General features: G+C 35.4%; 1 protein-coding gene across 1 annotated transcript; it reads right to left on the reverse strand.

The window, feature by feature from the left end:
• Positions 1-390: 390 nt before the first annotated feature.
• Positions 391-7,427, reverse strand: LOC145678230 (maternal embryonic leucine zipper kinase-like; the record flags this gene model as incomplete). Its single annotated transcript, XM_081748277.1, has 3 exons — positions 391-579; positions 5,584-5,751; positions 7,321-7,427. Coding segments are annotated over 3 exons (464 nt in total), but the record flags the coding sequence as incomplete, so codon positions are not given.
• Positions 7,428-14,955: the final 7,528 nt, after the last annotated feature.

Below are 14,955 nucleotides of genomic sequence, written 5' to 3' on the forward strand. Positions count from 1 at the left end.
CACCACATGGGAGACTTAAAGTGACTATACAAGAACTAAAAGTGCTTGAAATTAATTATATTGAATAAACAAGACATACAGTCGATTCAAAACAAACTTGGCCACCAGCCTTCTTGTAAAAACATCAAACTCAAAATTATACGAGGAATTTTTTCTTCTATACTTTATACAAAGATCTTTTAGAGAATGATGTTTCACCTTTGATTAATTACGTGAAGGAGAAAAAACACAGCTCTCCAAAGGTAGTTTTTCCTTTGTTTTTTTTTTTTTAACTTTTATTACGTGAATCTTTGGCAATCGCAATATAATCAACAAAGAGAAATTTAAAGTTGAAAGAAAATACATGGCATTACATTTCAATATTATGTTAATGATTTAAAATATTCTTACCAATCTTTGAGGCTGAACTACACTAATCAAACATAACGGTCGTCCGTGTCTCTTCTTGTGAAGTAATAGCAAATACATAGCCGTATCACTGTCAAATCTCCACTGGCGGACAATTTCAGACATTCTACCAACAGACATATCACGGAATGAAGCCATCATTTGAATGCAGTCCTTGTCAGGTTCGTTTACCTGAAACAAATATGAAATTAGTGACTAAGAAAGTGAACTTACAGATTCTAAGCAATTTAATGGAAACACGTCAGATAAGCTAACAACAGTCAGGCGATGATCGCAGCACTGAGATGTTGGTGGTGATTTTGTTATGGTAAACTCTGTACTACGTGAAGAATAGAATGCCAGTGCGCAGCGAACTTAGCAGAGGTATATTATAAAATGGTCGACCTCTCTCATTAACAAAGAGGGTAAATTGTTCGCTCGATTATATTGTGCGAGTGTGACAAAAGTGGTAAGTGTATTAAGTGTATCGCGAGGAACAGGGTCCAAGGCGTTGACGGCCTACAATACTCACGGCAAAACCACATCAGCAAAGAGGAATAATGGCCGGAAAAATCCCTCAGTGATAGGTACCGCCGAGCATTTAAGCGGATTGTCACTCAGAACCGTCTACAATTGTGGTGCAAATGACGGAGAAAATCAAATAGTATCTCCTACAACCTGTGAGCGAAACAGCTGGTAAGGGACCATGACGCTTTAGCACAGCATGGACCGCTGATGACTGGAAACGTGTAATGTGGTCGGATGAGTCATTGTTCATCTCATTTCAAATCACGAATCGTGTTTGTATGTCGCGGAGGTCCAAAAAAGGATATGATTCATACTGTCTTCGTCCAACTGTGATGCACGGCCGCAGCTTTGTGATGCTATGGGTCACAATATCCTGGTTTTCAGTGAATCCTATGCTCAAGCTTACCAGTCGCGTCACTGCCCGTGATTATGTGTATTCCATGGTAGAGATGTGTATTCTATGGTAAAGATGTTTCCGGACAATTACATTATATTTCAGGATGATAATACACCCATTCAAATCCTGTTGCGGCGTTTTTTGAGGAATACCAGTATTAAATTGAATACTTCTCCTTGACCACCCAATCCCTAAGCCTGAACATATTTGATCATTTGGAGACAGGAATCCGATTTCCACTCCCATTCTCTTTCACAGAACTAAGTGATGCACTGAACACGGAATATTCCAGTTCATACTATTCACGATCTCGAGGACTATTCCACGTCGTACCAGAGCTGTTCTGAGGCCGAAAGGTGGTCCAACGTCATATTAATCTGGTAAGTTTCACTTTTTTTTCAGGCGTTTCCATTAAATTGATAAGTGTCTGTATTGAATACATTAATAAATTTATTATAAAATAGATAAATTTAGACAGCTATCTTCTGAGACCAGTATCTTCGAAATTGTTGAACTGATTTTAGTACTTTTCCATAACTAACAGGGATTTATAATTACACATATATCATAAATTATTTACCAGAAAATAGGCAACATAATCACACACACACACTCAGAAAGTCCACTATACGCTTTTTCATCAGATAAGGCGAAGAAAATTTATGGAATAAAGAAAACAACAGAGAAAAGCCTGTGAGGCTTCCTGGTGTATGCTATACTAGAACGCAGGGTCATGTAGTAGTAAAAAATACCAGGTTGAAAGTATATGAAGATTAGTGGAGAAAAATAGAACTAATTGTACGAGTATGTCGGTAAGAGCGCATAGGAATGAAGGAAAAATAAAATGAATCAAGAAATTAACAATAAATTAGAAATAATAAGAAATACATAATACCGGTAATAAATAAAGAGTGGGAGATAATGACAATGAAAAGTGGCTAAATACATTACAATACGCCAACGAAATGGCCTGTTACTTGAAAACTTTCTTGTCAAATAGAAAGGAATATGAAAACAAATAATACTTCGTATTTAAGCAAAAACAAAATAAATGAAGAAAGAAAAACAATCATCCTCTTCTTTAGTATACGTAACTGGCAGATGAAAAAGATAATTAAAAAAATGTTTGCACGAACGAATGAATTTGTAAGATTTAAGTGATTCTTTGTTTGAGATTTAGGTGTCAGTTTTGTACGCAACTGGCTAACGAAGACGATAGGAAGATTATAAAATGTCTAACGAAACAATGACAAACGAACTCATGTCTTCGGCGTAACTCGAACTAGTGACTGAAAAGTCTGTGCTCACCAGTCTAGCATCATTCCAATATGCTAAAAGCCAAGGGGGTTGAATAATATGTTTCTGCATGCAACTCTAGCCAATGTTCCACTGTACCGTATTACTTTTCTTTGCCTCCCTGCTTAATCTAAACACACATTTCTAACAATTATGAATAAATCGGATGATGACCTAAATATCAACTTGTCTAAATGTGTCTCATCCTTTCTGTTCACATTTTATCTCATGACCTCAAGTCTAACCTATCCTGAAACTCACCCAATCAATGGACTTAGTGTAAAGAAGAAAAATTTGCTCAGATACAAAAATCAGAAGATTTTAAATGAGTTGCACGATTATTTGCCTGTCCTCTGTCACTGATTGCTTGTATTTTATCAGTGCTTTACTCTTTCAAACATTCCTTATTACAAAACTGTTAAATGGCTAAATCATCTGAAATTAATTTTGGAGCACAGTACTTGGCTTGGGCCGGGTTTCTATCATGCTGCTTTCATTAAAATGCAGAAAAGGGAGGTTCAACATGAACCCCAAAAGTATTGTATCTCCCCAGGCTTACATGTTAGGCAGATAAAACTATAAAACAAAATAGACTTCCTATTGAAAATAATTGGACAGGTGCCCCGGTATTTGCGAAAATTCATCATCAAATAATCCGAAACAGTAATTATTTGACCCTTAAAATAAAATTCTCAGTTACGTAGCTAGTTTGCCCATAACAAGTCAAGAATGGATAATAACCTAAACAGTGTGGTTCGTATCATACTTTTGTTTTACAAACATCTGGTTCTATCATCAGACTGTCCTATTAACTGGAATCGTTTGTATTTATTTTGTTAAAAAAAAAATAGAGCTGGGATTCCTTCGCATCATGAACATATGTAAAAGTTACATTTAGAAATTAAATGTGCAGAACATACCACGAGAAAAATGAGAGCAACAAATTGCTCATATCGTATGTGTTTTATCTCGAATTACAACATTACAAATCACAAGTACAATTGCACTTGTGCGTAAAGTCTAGAAACACATACCACTGGTATTTAGAGTCCTTCCTAGTAGTCTCCCAAAGAATCCACTAGATGTGAGGATCATGATGCTAAGTAACGTCACATGGCCGAACTGTGAAATATAATACTAATCTTGCACTTTCCTGCAACGACATCTGCGTAGGACTATTTGGAAGAAATGCTCTAACATCGACACGCCTGCACTCATCATTCATGACAACGCAATAGTTCATATGGCAGTGAGAGTCCAGAATCTTCTGAGCGATGAGGATGGGAAGTACTCGAGCATTCACCATATTCGCAAGACTTGTCACCTTGCGATTTCGACCTCACATTCAAACTGAAGGAAGCACTGCGTGGAACACGCGTTTGAACATGAAGACATTGTCACAGAAGTGAGTTGTGAAATCAGAAGATTCACTCATAGTGAGGCCACGGATTCGGCACTTTCCACATCGCTGTCAGTGTATGATGGATTCTTTTGAAAACTACTTCGAAGATTCCACTGGTATGTGTTTCTGGTCTTAACGTATAAGTGTAATTGTACTTGTAATGTTGCAATTCAAAGTGTGAATCATGTATGAAACCAACAACTCGTTGTAGGCATTTTTCCTCATGCTATATCATGATAGGGACATCTATTTTCATCCAAGTTCCTACATGTGACATTTACATATGTATTAACCTTCTATTTTCACATTTCAGAATTTCTCATTCGTTTCAGTTTTCGTTATGCTATACAGCTACAACTTTTACTTGCTATACTGCTATTACTTTTACTATTAAAGTAACTACTTCCAAACTAAGGTACTCTTTATTTACGGACAAGGGTACATGCACACAAACTTCAAAAGTACTTTACTAATTTTTATCCCCATGCTACTAAATAATATTCTTCACATTACTTCTAACAAGCCCACTTGTATACTCGAACTTCATTCTTGCTCACACGAACTAACTCCTGACTCATGCCAAAGCCGGCCATCGTCATGCCCATCACAGACTATTGACAGTAGTCTCACACTCTTCACAGACTATTTGCTATACCACATTCTTCATAGATTACTCACTATTTAACTCTTCCACATTTTCACAGATTATTCACTATTACACTCTTCCACATTCTTCACAGATTATTCACTATTACACTCTCCCCCCCCCCTTTTTTTTTTAAACAATGACAATCTATTAGGTGGTCTCCTGAGCCTTCCGGATCTTCTTGGTAGCTGCCAATCTTGCTGCTCTGCTGTTGTTCTGTCACTTTCTGAATGTATGTTTGGACTTCTAGGCAGTTGTACGTGTTGTATATCTTCCACTGCTGCGTCTGTGAGCGGGTTCTTTCGGCAAAGAAACCATATATCCTCCTGACATTTTCTTGGCATGCTTTGACTTTTGCTGTGATCCTCGTACGTAGTTACATTAACTTAAGTTAATAACAGAGAAAAAGAAGAATGAAAAAGAAAACTCTTTGCCTCTAATTTATACTGGCTTTTAACAGGTGGCACTACTATCAATGACATAATGCAGTAGGTATTACTTTCAGTATTGTGAAAATTTATTGATTATTACGTCACTATTTGTTGGATTTGGAAAGTGCAGTAGTTCTCAAACTAACAAAGTTAGAGACTTTTGTTTCAAATCACTACCACCTACAGTTGGAAAATGGATGAAAAAAGAAAAAAAAAAACTAAATTTCATGTTATTTTCTTAGTTTCGTGGCTGCAATACGTACATAAGTGAGTGACATGTGCCTACATTTATCTTGCGTTGTATAACCTTTTCTATTTAACAGTCTGTTCATCTCATTTTACATGAAACATTATCCTCAATGCTTTATTTTCAAAAGCTCTAACCTAGGTTTCTCTTCATTAGTTAGCAACTAATTTTTACATCTGTACAGTATAGTAGGTAAAATTATATACTGACTATGATTTAGTAAACAGATAAACTATAGAAATATATTACCTTACTCTGACTCTCCCATTCTACAGGTGTTCTATATCCTTTCATTAACCACGGATGATTTATTAATTCTTCTATCTTAATACGCCTCTTGGGGTCAACTTGAAGCATAGAGCGTATAAGCTGTTTACTTTCTGAACTTAACCATGCTGGTTGGTCGTATACTCCACTCTATAAACAAACAAATAATTGTAAGCACTATTTTTACACATACTTTTTAACTGTTAAGTACAGGATACATAAAGAAGATTAATTATATGTACCTACACTCTATTTCTCTTTGAGAACGGAGGGGTCGAGAGAAGTTGGTTAGGAATATTTATAAATAATCATTAACGGAAATGACTAAAATGAATCAAAATATACTATAGACGGTTCTTATAGAACCGACTCCATGAATTTGCTAATATTTCCGTACTTTTAGCCTGAAGCTGCTGATAACTGTGTTATACTTAGGCTTTGTAGAGTCGAATAGTATTCACTCCAATTGGCAGGTAGAAGTACTTACCCAATCCAGACCATAGATTGATAAACTCTCCAATGTCCTCGTAGTTTCCAACTTGCGCTAGTATATGAATAGTCGATTTTGCAGGACTCTTTCAGACTCTGAACTTCTCCCTGAATTCCAGTTGAGTCGCAGCAATAGACCTGTCACTCAGCATGTACGAACAAGAAACAATCGCTGTCCCACAGATTTTTCAATGGATGTCACGTGCACATTGTTATGTTTACGAAATGCAAATCTTATCGATCCATGCACTTTACTGTGTAAGCATTGCCCCTGCCAATTGGATTGAACACTATTCAACTCCACAAGGCCAAAGAATTAATATGTCACAATTGTCAGCGACTTCAAGCAGAAATTAAGAATATATTAGCAAATTCATGGGGCCGTTTCTATAGGGCATGACAAGTCAAAATGATGGACTCGATTTCAGAAATTTATCTGTGAAATCTGTATGTTATTGTAAGACGTCCGCTTCGAAAGGTTAACTTTCAAAGCTTAGTTTCCACGTAGTGTTTCCACTTTCTACTGCTAAGAATCAGCAACGAAAATGAAATGAATTGCTGATATTGACTGCAACATGCACCAAAAGGTTTGGCACGAGATAGACGATCAGCTTGATGTGTGCAGTGTTAAGTGGGGTGCTTATATAGAACACTTGAGATATGTTTGAAGAAAACTTTGACAGTTTACCTTTCTTAGCACATGTCCCACGATAACATGTTTATTAGATTTCACAGGATAAATTTCTGAAATCGAGTTCATCATTTTGACTTGCCCTGTATCAGAATCACCCCAGCAGTATAACGAAGTTTTGCGATCTGCTACGTCTTGCTTCTAGATTAATTGTACGACGTTTGTTTACTGCTGTTCATTGTTCTAAATTTCACCTTTATATGTAGCTTTTCTTCGAACAGTATTATAATGATTTGTGGAAATAAATAATTCCTTTCTATAGGATTAATTTATCATTACTTATTTATGTTCAACTTGATTATAATATTACAAGATTCAGGTAGACTGCCTTCTTTTCTGTTAAGAGGGGGGTTAACTTGTGCTGATATGATTGCCGTACCGTCTCTTGTTGCCTGGTCTTTGATTCGTATTAAACTTTTATATTGGAAAAGAGTATACTTTTCTTTACTTTTGTATATATGAACAATAGTTACGTATACAACGCACAAAAAAAAAAAAAAAAAAGAAAAGAAAAGAAAAGAAATAAAAGAAGAACTAACCAATATTTTTCTATACAAGTGACCTATATTGTCGTCATCAAAAGGAAGATAACCACACAGCAGAGCGTACAGTAGCACTCCTAAGCTCCAAATATCAGCTTCCGCTCCTAGAAGAAAAAGAAAAAAATAATATTGGCTTGTAACTAGTAATCGTAGCTTTTTTCCCGTCATTTTTGCCACTAATAATAAACAATGTATATGACAATCTCTTTCTAGCCTCTTGGATGAAAGTAATGATTTTACAAAAATGTATAAATATTCCACGTTGCTCTCTGTCTGTCTGTCTGTCTGTCTCAAAATCCCAAGAATGAATGTCAAGTGGACAAAAACTAAGCACTCCCGTCATTTTATTTTGCAGAGTACCTTTAAATGGTGGCAAAGTTTGGAATCTACGGACAAGGTATTAGAAAATCCAGGACTTGAAAATCGTTTTCACGCTGAAGAGAACAATGTTCCTACTTGCCTAAGTCGAGATCACCATACTCCAGTTGGAAGCATCTGAGTAATAACGCACGTGAAACAACACCTGCACTTGCCGAAAAGAAGAACTCAGCCGAATAGCTCAACATTCTTGTTTCGAAAGTAAAACAAAAGCTACAAACCATCGCACTAAACTTTCTCTTTCCCATTCCTTAAATTAAATCAGTTATGCCGCAGTTATTACTAATACATTTACTTATGAAATATGAACAAAACTGTAATAGACGTTTAAAGAAAACTTTTTTTTAAAAAATCACTCCCAAGAGTAAACTACTCCTTGTGGATTATTTCAGAAGAAATTACTTAGATTCTACAATTCTTATTGAAGTATGAATAATAGCCGCAAGAATAAACTACACCTTGTAAACTTCTTCAGGAAAAATGGCATAAGTCACATTATAGTATTTATGATATTTAATAACGAAATATTTATGATTTCGCGAATATTATAAAAGCAATTATGAAATAGTTGCTCAATAGTGTTGTTTCCAGTTTAAACTCAAACTATTCACGCTCATAAAATGTTTGAGGTTCCCGTGTTTGACCTACTCTCACTGAGGTCACCATTTAACAGTAACAACCTCAACCAGCAGATTATATGAGGAAACATTCATTAAAAGGTTACCTCCTTCTCCTTTCCTAGCTCGAAAAAAAAAAAAAAATGTAGGGATCGTGTATAGTGCCACCACACGGAAGTAAGGAAAAACTTTCTTTCAGGTGCAATTGCAGACAAATGTTTTGAAACAAATAACTCAAATATTATATTATTAAGCAAATGAGTCTTACGTTGTATATGAATTTTTGTATTTCACTCAAATGGCTTCAGTATTCTCTGACACCTTTATGGATGACATCAAACATTCCTAATCTGGACATGTATGTTACGGTTCCTCCCGTTTTCCAAGAAGTAAATTTTGTTATAGTTTTGAGAAGTGAAGTTATTTACTTTTCTTTCAGAAGAACTCCGCAGAAAGGGAGGAACTTACGTATCCAGTTTAACAGTTCTTAGATTTCACTGATAAAAGCGTCAGACAGCACTAAGTCATGTGAGTGAAATACAAAAATTCATGATACAAAGTAAGACTGCATATTTCTTTCAGCAAATTAATAAATGGCAAATATACTGTTTATTCCAATTCATAAAATTTACGTACGAAATGCACGATGGCCTAGTGATGAGGCACTTACTTCTAACGATAACAATCTTCGATTCGATTAAAACCCTTACAAGTTTGTGAGGGAAACGTGTTTGTAGGTTTATCGGGATTTTCCCATTTCCTCCCATTATTTTAATAGCATTAATTCTTCCATTTTCATTAATTTTTACTCATTATTTCTCTGCATTAACCGACAGCGCATAACTGCAGTATGTTGAATTAATACTTTTTAACTTGACGTCCCACGATTATTCACCCAGACTAAGGGAGACAAAGATGGAATAATAAAAGTGGGGGAAACGAGAAAACATTGAGAAAATCTACCACGCAGTATTTGTCATCCACGAAGCACACTTCGAGAGTTAGAATTAAGCCAGGGACCCCATACACCAACATACACCAAAGGTAAGAGCTCTGCCACTGAGCCACAGTTGCCCGAAATAAGAATGTCGCCCTTGAGTCCTGATTTGGTTAGAATATATATATATTACTTTGCGAGACTTTCTTTTCTCTCTCTCTCTCTCTCTCTCTATATATATATATATATATATATATATATACTCTAAATTTCAAAACACTATAATGGGCTAATTCGCACTCTGCACAAGCAAAAACTAAAGACATTGCATAGGGGGGAAGGGTTTTATAATATAATGAATGAATATGTTCTATACACTGTGTTCATAAAATCTCGTATATCCAGTTCCCCGAAATTCGTCTGTGGAATTGTGTTTTAGAATGTAAGTTACCAACTCGCCACGGATTTGGCCAGGGAGGTACGAAGAACATAAGATCGAAAATAAAAGTTTTGACATCAAATTTAATTTTGGTCTCTTTACATCCCTCAGTTGGTTGACAGAAAGGGTTTTTCCCTTCCCTGCTCTTTAAAATTAAGAACTAAAACTGAACTCCTCGCAGAAAAAGCACGTAGAGGACCAATAGCTGGCTAATGACCAGTGATTATTTCAGATGGAAGCCCAGGGTAATTCCCCTTCCCTCCCGAGGGCATTTCTCCGATCGTCCTCAACCTGGCTTATCACTATTTTAGCAGTACTACTTTCACACACACCTCCCTTTTAATTCAAAGCCCCGTTGCAAAAATCTCATGAAATCACCGCAGTGATGTAGTGCTTTGCCCAACGGAAATTTAAAATTTGAGGAGATTCATAAAATTAATCCTTTTAAAGCTGATTCTCATTGCTAAAATCAACTTTCATCATGAAGCAATAATCACAATAAGAAATCAAAGGAAAATAAAAACAGCTGTAAAATACGAAAAAATTAAGCTCACATGGTTGTTTCACCAATATTCTCAGAAAAATATATTCTACAACTCTCGATTACTGTTTTAGTTTAAAAACATCAAATTTCTATTTTAGTTCTGGCTGAAGCAATCTTCCACTTTATTGCGCTGGCAACGTCACTGCAACCGGGTTGGTCGACGCGAGAGCAGGGCTGAAGGTTATACGCCAATTCAAGTGCCGCGTACTATAGTCAATGCTTCTATATAAAATAGCATTTCGTTAAATTTAGAGAAAACCCAGTGCTTGTGAGTTTTTTTTTTATTTTATCAAAATTCAAATTAAACAGAGCATTTTTCATTTTTATATAAAGCAAATCCCATACTTTCCTTTCTATATTAGTGTCTCAGCTATTTTAGTTTTATTTATATCATGTGTAATATTATTTCTTTTCAAGTGCTGAAAACCTCCTGAAGTTTATCATTTTTCATATCCCGGACATGATCTTTTAATCTAATTCCAGTACTCATGATCATGTTAACTACGTACGTTTCAATGAAACTGTACGCCGCTGTTCTGTATGTTGTCCACCCTGTCGTCCACAAAGAGCAAATTTTAATATTCCGTTAAACTCTTTTCTCTAATTTTTATTGATGCCTATTTTTCAAGTGTCTTCTTAACTGGTAAGACTATCCATGAAAACTTGGTTGTAAGACCGGTAAGACTATCCATTTATTACCAACTTTCTTAAATTGAATCCTACCTAATTGCACCATCTCATTAAATTCGTATAAAATCTCTTCCATTGTATTTCAAATAAATAGCCTACTTCTTTATTTTGATTTTTTTTTTTTTTTTTCAAAACCAAAGTTCCATGAAAATATTTATTCTTCTTAGTTTTAACATTGGATTTTATCTTAAATAGATGTGCAGATCTGATATGTATATACAGAAAACCCGATGTTGTTTTCCAAACAATTTTAACTGGAACTTCTTCCTTTATTAACAAGTTTTTTGTTTCTATCGTCTTGAATTTCTACCATCATTATGCTATTAAAGGAATTTCAATATCGCCAACTATTTAATTTTTAAATATCAATAACGCTATTTTCATGGAACTTTATACAATATGTTTGATATTTATCTAGTTTTTTTATATATTTAAAACATTTACAACAATGAAAAATAATTACATGACGAAATTTCAGTTATATAGAATGTTGAACATACATACATTGAACAGTAAGAAATATAAATAGAGAAAACCATAATTAAACAATAACAATAATGTGTGTAGGAAACTAGTAAATAAGTGAAAAGAACAACAAGAATATATGAAGGCTAAGACCATGAAGGAAAAAGAAAAATACAAGGAACAACAGATTCTATTCATAATAACACATAAATAATATAGAAAATCTAATTGTCACAAACCAAACTACTACTTCTTCTTGCAGAAAAAATTAGATAACATAATTTACACTAGGAAAAGCTCGTCTAGCTCTTTACCTGGTGGTATGGTTCCTAATATAAAGGGTACATTTTCATGGAACTATATTTTGCAATAAACAGATACAAAAATTTCGATTCAAACTCGTATAAAATGTTGTTTACAAGAAGAAATGAAATGAGACACTTTAAGTTTTACGTCCCACTGTTATGCCGGCTAGGCTAAAGGAGATGACGATGATGAAATAATGAACGAAATGGTAGAATGAAAGTAGGAGGAAACGGAAGAACCCCGAGAAAACCCACGCATACGGTGTTTGTCCACCATAAATGTTTCCAAGAGATTAATGTCTAATCCAAAATAATGTGTAAGTTTTCTTATCTCAAGTAATGGGATTCTGTGTATAGAAAGCAACTTTCTTACCATCCAAATTAATGAAAATCGACGGGCATATGTTTACACTGTTCATTGAAGAACTCAGGATCTACAGTGGTACGATTTTGTTTAATTTTAACAGTACTGTTAATCGTTTGGAAAAATATTGGTACACAGAAAAGTTTGGTATAAAAAAATTGAAAAGTTGGTTTGGTGAGTCTTACTCAACTAGTGGCTCTTACTCAACTTGTATTTGCTTGTTATTTTAATATGTCTATCAAGTACTTATATTTTAAATTACTTGCCATTTATTTGTATTCCAAATTAGCTGCCATTTATTTGTATTTGTAACATTCAAATCGTCAATAAATGCATTCAGTAAGTCACTTATCCCAATATTTCTCCCAATAGAGGTAGAGATGCATATATCAAATATAAATCTGAGTAGTAGTTCGGGTCCTACTTTAAGCAATAGGTCCTGTCTCGTGCAGTTCTGGTGCTAAAGAAGGACATTAAATTTCCATCAACCAGTCACCTCTTCACGCACCAATTACGAGAGAGATATATTTTTTTAAACCTTCGCTAAACCACCAGGAGAACCATGTGAGATGACGGGATAACACAAATTGTTTATTGACATCACCCATCCTCCACATCGGAAGACAATTCTGTAGTTCAATCATTGTCGATTAAAGAAAGTGTAAACATACCGAGTGAAAACCATGTGGAGCTACAAAGCCTAGTTTAGCTCGAGTAGAAGTACACAGGTTTAAAATAAAACATTTAAATACCTCACCGATAAAACAGAAAAAATCATGCTAACTTCTGTCATTTGAACTATGATTAACAAGTTAGAAATAGGTATTAATTGATTTTACTTTACGTCCTTATGCAATGGAACCTATTTATCTGGGCTCTGAACAACGCCAAGACTTTGACATAGTTGGCGAGACCATCATTCAGGACCACCCTTCAAGACCATCATTCAAGATCACTTCGCGCGGAACAGAACCTTCCCCACCACACTATCGTGGCTCAAAGAAAGAATAACTGCAAAACCTTGCCACACGTATAGGCATTGAGTGAGGTAAAATAATAATATTACTAAATAATCATGTGATCATATTATGGATATTCTCAGTTAGAATTTCTTATTTAAGAATTCTGTGAATCAGGGATGAATTCAAGGGGTAGCCCGGGGGGAATCTCCCCCCCCCCCCCGAGAAAACTTCCAAAATTTCAGTCACAAAATATTGAAATTACCTCACCCAATTATTTGCTTTTCTTTCCGTGCACGTGCAGACGAAATCCTATCTCTCAATATACATATAAATGACGCAGACCCAGTCTATATAAATATTAAACATGTAACATCTAAGATAGAATACCAAATAGTCAATAAAACCTGTATTTCTTAACGCTATGACCGAGTTTGGCAGAACATGAAATTGTCAACTGTTGAAGAAAGGTTTGTATTTTAGTAGGTACTATACTCTTGCCCTATATTATATATTAGTAGGTATCACTAGCACAGATTGAGATAGGAAAGGAAAGATAGGGAAGATCTTTCGATCTTTCCATATGATCTCTGATGTCCGCAGACTTCAGTTCTTGAAAATGTACAGTTCTTGCATTATTTGAAATAGAGCGCCTAAATTCCATTTCTCGCAATGGAAGTAACAGACGTAAATGTGTTTTACGATTATTAAAGTAAATACACCTTTCTTTAATTAAAAATAAGTCAGTTAAAGGGTGAGATTCAGAGTGCGTCATTTAGACGGATCAGGGAGGAACAGTTATCCCTCCTGGGTCAGAGATTTATATAGAATTTATCAATATAATAGTAGTATATAAGTGAAAGACTGCTATTGAAGGTGATGTAGATCCTGTTGAGTGCCCTGCCATGAGGGAGGGACAAGCGGGGCAACGGCCCCGGAGGCCGAAGTAAGGGGCGCAAAATTCGGGAGGGAAAAAGAAAAGAAAAAGAGAGGAATGAAACACATGTGGGCATGTGCGCATATACAAAATGAAAGGAAAAAATAATAAAAAGTGCTCAAAATCAAGGAAAAGCAGGGTTTACTTTTTAAAATTTTCTCACCTTTCGCAGGTGGTCTGTCGACCTCACTCATATGTACGGGGGTTCCGTCGTATACGCTCGACCCAAGCGCTCATTTTCCACGACACAGCACTAATCCTACTGAAGATTTCGTAAACTAAACTATTGATGTGTATGCAGTGAAGAAACCAAGGCTAATATGCTTGATTTAGAATCAGAAGTGTGAGAAAGATTTTTTTGATTTAGAATTAGAAGTTTTTAAAAACATTCAAATTAACTCAAAAAATATTTGAGTTAATTTATATCTTTTTAAAAACTTCTACATTAGTAACAAACAGTAACTACTGAATATAGGAAATAATAACAAAAGTAGCTACTGTAAATAGCAGCTAAAGTTTAGTCTAAAATATTTTTGCCAGTCTTTATTTAATGTAAAGACTGGCAAAAATATTTTAGACTAAACTTTAGCTGCTATTTACAGTAGCTACTTTTTTAAACACCACCTTTACGAAGACACTTATGTGTCGGGTGGGGAGGATTGCGTGCTACAGTGAAATTTAGAGCTGTGTCGGTGGTAGTTCACTACCAGAAGGGCCACCCCTACCGAATTGGTCTAAATGGAGTAGCCAGACGAAGAGTGTTCTGGGAGAAGGCAGCAGTTCTCCAGTAGCCAAGTGGGCGGAAATCATAGTGATTGGTACGGCAACTTGGACATTAGTCCCAGGCATGGTCAGAGTGACTTTAACGGCTGGGATACTGCGGGGTGGAAGGCAACGGGAAACCACCACTCTATTTTCCCTAGTTTGCTAGCAGCGAAAAGAGAACATATGAACAATGGTCTTTCGCAGGTCAAAATGTAGTTCCGGAGGTAAAATA

This window comes from Thermobia domestica, unplaced genomic scaffold (genome assembly GCF_964235325.1).
Source record: "Thermobia domestica unplaced genomic scaffold, izTheDome1.hap1.1 HAP1_SCAFFOLD_2124, whole genome shotgun sequence".
NCBI classification, from domain to species: Eukaryota; Metazoa; Arthropoda; class Insecta; order Zygentoma; family Lepismatidae; genus Thermobia; species Thermobia domestica.